Genomic DNA, 5539 nt, shown 5'->3' with positions numbered 1-5539 from the left:
GTTGATTTAGACCTAGGCCTACAATTAAACCAATCTCTAAAATAGGCACTGCATTCTAAGTTTTTTATTCTAACTTAAAATAGCTTTATTGATTATTTTTTTTCTAATTAGATCTACATTTAGCCTACGTTTTAAAATTAATTATATGGTGGAGCCTCTGAAGAATTATTCTTGCGAGTAGGCTATCATATTTTAACATGCGGTTTTTGATTGTAATTACGCAATCACGTTCATTTTGAGAGCACTGATATACAGTAGCCTAGCCCATAGTGTTTACATTTACAGGTCATTTGCGTTCCACCTGTCATATGCGCCCCTCACTTGTACTGGGTTGATGCCACCTAAAAATCTCACAGGCACTAATATATTTTCTGGCTACGCCCTTAAAGTAGCCTATTTATTTAGTTTGTTTTAATTAGACTAGTCGCCTGCTGTACAGTAGTTTTAGTGGTCACCTTGCTATTTTAAAGTTGTATCAGGTAGCTTAGTTGACTTTACATTCTCCTATGTGGGCCTAACACTTCAGCCATTTGGAACAGAAGAACACACCAGAATAGGCCTGTTTAGTAGGCCTAAGCAGGATTTGATGGCCGCATTCCTACACTTATAAAATCCAATTCAATGCGGAAGTAATCTAAGTATTCAGAATACGTTACTCAGATTGAGTAACGTAACGGAATACGTTACAGATTACATTTTTGGGCATGTATTCTGTATTCTGTAACGGAATACGTTTTGAAAGTAACCCTCCCAACACTGGTCATGTATACAGACCTTACTGTCATGTACTGACCCTAGGCAGATGGGTCAGGCCCTTGAGTCGTGGATCTGCTCGAGGTTTCTTCCTATATGTATCTCCAATTCTAGGGAGTTTTTCCTCGCCCCTGTTACCCATGGGCCTCTCTCTTGCTTTTCTTTTCTTCCTTTCTTTCCTTTTTTCTCTGATTGCCTACATTCTGTACAGCGCCATGATACATGTGTTATGTTTTGGCGCTCTATAAGCACAATAAATTGAATTGAATTGAGATAGCCATAAAAGTGCTGAAAACGTTGCTACCATTTCCCACCACGTATCTATGCGAGGCCAGGTTTTCGGCAATGACTGCAACTAAGACCAAATTGCGCAATCGACTGGACATTTCAAACACACTGAGAGTGTCACTGTCTTCCATCACCCCCAGATGGAACCTTCTTGTTGCAGGGAAACAAGCACAGGGCTCCCACTGATTATATTTGTAATGCACGTTTAGTTCCCATGTTTTGTTACCATATTTTGTTAATCATGTTCACACATGATAGATGTAGCTTCAAGTTGTTCAATTTTCATAGTTCATATTGTTCAATTTTCACTTCTTTAAGTTCACGTTTTTCAAATTTTTAAGAGTTCGTTACCTTCACTGTTCATCCATAACTGGAGCTAGTTCTTTTCAATTAATGCACGCACAAAACGGAACATGGAACCCCCCCCCCCCCCCCGGTCCGTGAAAAAAAAAATGGGAATCAAACCGGTCCATGGTACATAAAAGGTTGGGGACCCCTGATGTAAGGGATAATGTACTTGTATAACACCAGTCATTATCGGAAAATAAGTCCCGACAGGGTAAACAGAGCCCCCAACGCACCAGTCACTGGTCAATCAGTATTCCTGGCTATAATTCCAACATGAAGACAAAAGAACACTCCAAACAACTCAAAGAAAATGCTATTGACAAGCATAAGTGAGGGGGTGGATACAAAAATATCCATAAAGTCACTGAACATACCCTGAAGTTCAGTGAAATCCATCATTATGGGATGTAAGAAATATGGCAAATGTGCAAATCTGGCTAGAGCAGGCCATCACCACTGAGTGAACATTCAAGAAGAATAATGGGGGAGGCCACCAAGGCACCTATGACGACTCTGAAGAAGTTAAAAGCTTCAGCAGCTGAGATGGGAGAAATGCATACAGCAACTTTTGCCCGAGTTCTTTACCAGTCAAAGCTCTATGGGTGAGTGGCAAAGCTCTAACTAAATCTTGACTAAAGTTTGCCCAAAGACATGTGGGAAACTCCAAGGTCAAATGGAAGAAGGTTCGTTGGTCTGATGAGACCAAAATTGAGCTTTTTGGCCATCAGACTAGATGCTATTTTTGGTGGACACCAAACACTGCACATCACCAAATCCCTAATTTGAAGCATGGTGGTGGTGGCATCATGCTGTGAGGATACTTCTCGACAGCAGGCCCTGGAAGACTTGTAAAGGTAAAAGTAAAATTAATTCAGCAAAATATAAATCCTGGAGGACAATCTGATTCAGTCTGCAGGAGAACTACGACCTGGGAGAAGATTTACTCTCCAAGACAATGAGCCGAAGCATACAGCGAAAACTACAGAGAAATGGTTTAAAGGCAACAAAGTGAATGTTCTGGAGTGGCTGAGAAAGCCAAGACCTCAATCCTGTAGAAAATCTGTGGCTGGACTTAATAAGGGCTGTTCACACCCAATTCCCTTTCAACTTGGCAGAGCTTGAGCAGTTTTACAAAGAAAAATGGAGTAAAATTGCAGTATCCAGATGTGCAAGCCTAATTGAGACCTACAGTACACAGACTCCATGCTCCAATTTAATTTGTAAAATAGTTTCCACGATGTCGAGATGGCTCTACTCATCCTGGTCAAAGTAACACTAGAGCGCACTGCGCAAATACCCACTAATGTTGTTCTACAACCATTACTCTGAATGTGGGCTCTGCCATTTTTCATCTAACTCTGGATGTATCATATAAACTGTTTTTATGCCCACATGAATTATGTGCCTATATTGCATGTTTGTTAACTCTCTACCAGCTGACCTAATCAAAGTTTCTTCCTACAAGTTTTTTTTTTGCCTCTGATATCAACAAAATCAGTGCCTGATGCTCTTAGGGATCAGGGTCAAGCTGGGTTCTGAGAAAAAGTGAAAGACACTGGAGAGCTCCCATTTAAGTATTTTTTATTTGTAACGTTTCAAGCCCTTACGGCCCTTCCTCAGACTTCCAAACAGTGTTACACAGCTACCCTTTTAAATTCCATTTGTCACGTGATTACAATTAGTTTGCAGGATCCATTATACAATCAGTTAAAGTAGAAAACATAGAATATTGCACCATGCCCGTGTACATCAACAATACACATATACAATCAATTCATTGCAGAGGTAAACAAGACTATTGCACCTATAAGTAAAATGTAGGCTAATTGAAGCTATACAATATTTACTTTACTTTAAAAAAAGACATTTTTCGTTGAATTAAGAATCTAAAATGGAACTGACTGACACCTACTGTACGTTTTTGTCATATGTTTATTTCTTCTCCAGACTGGCACAGTCTATTAATGCCACGAGTAGGCTACACTCATTTTCACCTTATAATGAGCAATGCCTTACAATAGGAAGAAAACAGCCAAGGCCAACTTATCAGAGGACGCCGAGTCATATGAATACAACAATTTAAATAATTAATATAACATGTACTATATGCATTGTTATGTGCATTAGCATTACATTATGTGAGTTATGTGCATTAGCATTACAATGATCGTATGAATCGTCATGATATTGCATAGATAAGAGATGGCAGTACCACTATTGACCGCATGAGGGCGAGCGCTACACAAGAAACAATATTTCTCACAAACATCAATATTTTCTAATATGGAGTGAGTGTGTCCATATTTTTCCACCTTTAGTTTGTATGCTACTCAGGACAGTTAACTAAATAGGGATCAACACTAAAACTGTAGGCACACTTCACACTTACGCATCACAAACACCCCCTAATGTGCTTTAATAAACCAACTGACGAAAATTATCTTAGTAACCGGACTTTTGCACTCTCTCTCTCTCCATTATTTTCACTGACAGAGCTGATTGATATTTATTTTATTTTATTTTATTGTATTTTTTTGTGACAGGAGGAGGGTCCCGCACTCTGCCTGCGCATGACGTCAGGCCGTTGGAGACAGGCAGCGAGAGGCCGCCTAGCAGCAGCTGTACGAGCGCAGCGCAGGCCAGGCGACGGCGCCTTTAAGAGGGAGAAAACGAAACAATAAACCGTTCGTGGTGTGTCAATGTTGTGCGGACAATGAATTTAGTCGATATGGTTTTGATCAAACTCTTGCTATTGTTATACTGTATACGGAATACCAAAGGTAAGCATTGAAGCTTTAAATCATTCTTGTTAGAAGTGTTTGATAATCTGTAATCGGATTGAAGAAGCAGTGGCTCGCGAGCTAGTTAGGGAGGGGTATGTATGAGAGCTCTCGCTAGCCACCGGGGAAACGGTCTTTTGCGGAAGTGATAGCTGAATGCAGCGGGACGGTTGTAGTTTGGAGTTGACAACTCCCTGTCTTGTCAGTGGCGAACACAGCACATACAGCAATTGTGTTGGTCTGTCTGTCCGGAGACAAAGTAGTCAGCTTATCATGAAGCAATTGGATAAAAGTTGTTGCGTTACTCACTCGCTTTAGCATCCTGTGGCTTAACGTTACTTGCGGAGAGGTTCTCCTGTTAGCCAAACAGCCATAACTGACGATCGCAAACATTCTCAGTAAGAAAGGCTTAGATTCTAGTAGCAGCTAACTAGTGAATCATTACTCAGCTCACGGTGAAAAAAACAGTTGATAAAGTGTATCTCTATGCTGTCTTTGGAAACACCCTCTGTGCAGGTAACGTAAAGAGCTAACGACGCGACAGGGCTCGCCAAATAGGTTAGCGACATGGAAACGGTGTTTTTGTACCCTCCCGGCTGCTAAATATGTTATTGTTGTAGGGAAACCACAACGCAGGTGGACATTTAAGAGTTTAGGAGAAGTCATATGGTAGCTATGTTTTGTAACGAAACACGCACCGTGTATTAGTCACTGGAAGTGAGTAAGATGATTATGCGCGCTGGCATCGTGACAAGTTGTGGCATGCCCCTGAGTCAAGTATCGGTAGATAGATATGTGAGCTGGGTTAGCTAGCTAGCAAATGCTTCAGTGAGAGTTACAAAGTGCGTTTTTAAGTTTCACATTCAACCTCGCGTGTTCCCACTGATCTGTCAAGTTCTGCCAAACGAACTTAGTTTCTCACAAACAGCAAAGTCAAATCTTACTTCACCGTCCCTCAAACCTGTTGTCGATTGGTGCTTGACTCATGGGAAATGCGAGGTTTGATAGCGTCACTGTCTGTCTGAAGTTTTGTTGACATGATTTACAGAGGGCGAGGTTGGCTGCCCTCATTGTTTGGACTGGAGAGAGAGCTTTCGTTTCACCTTCGCTTGTTTAATTTGGCCTTTTGGTATTTATAACATATCTATACACACATCGAATATACGGCTACCTACACATGTCATGGAATGGTGTGCTGTTAGGTTACTAGTTTATAGACGCATTTGTTCTTGTCAGGGGCCATCGTGCATATTAGAAAAGTTCCGTATAGCCCACTGACACGATTTGGTGTAACTCAGTGACAGTGTGTGTGTGTGTGTCCCAAACAGATGGATGGGCCAAGTCAGGGTGGGCCACATGAACTGCCTGTG

The 5539-nt window shown here is 41.2% G+C and overlaps 1 protein-coding gene across 1 annotated transcript in view; it reads left to right on the top strand.

Moving 5' to 3' along the window:
• Positions 1-4017: 4017 nt before the first annotated feature.
• The window catches only part of adam10a (ADAM metallopeptidase domain 10a), an 88501-nt gene continuing 86979 nt past the window's right edge, over positions 4018-5539 (top strand). The window contains exon 1 of the mRNA XM_076291533.1: positions 4018-4169. Within this exon, the coding sequence (XP_076147648.1) occupies positions 4103-4169 (67 nt within the window). The 5' untranslated portion in view covers positions 4018-4102. The remainder of the gene's footprint in view (positions 4170-5539) is intronic.

This window comes from Alosa pseudoharengus, unplaced genomic scaffold (genome assembly GCF_046254945.1).
Source record: "Alosa pseudoharengus isolate Yale_2024_CS ecotype anadromous, Long Island Sound unplaced genomic scaffold, YU_APseudo_1.1 YU_APseudo_1.1_scf_19, whole genome shotgun sequence".
Taxonomy (NCBI): Eukaryota; Metazoa; Chordata; class Actinopteri; order Clupeiformes; family Clupeidae; genus Alosa; species Alosa pseudoharengus.
This window is presented reverse-complemented; position numbering and strand designations above follow the sequence as displayed.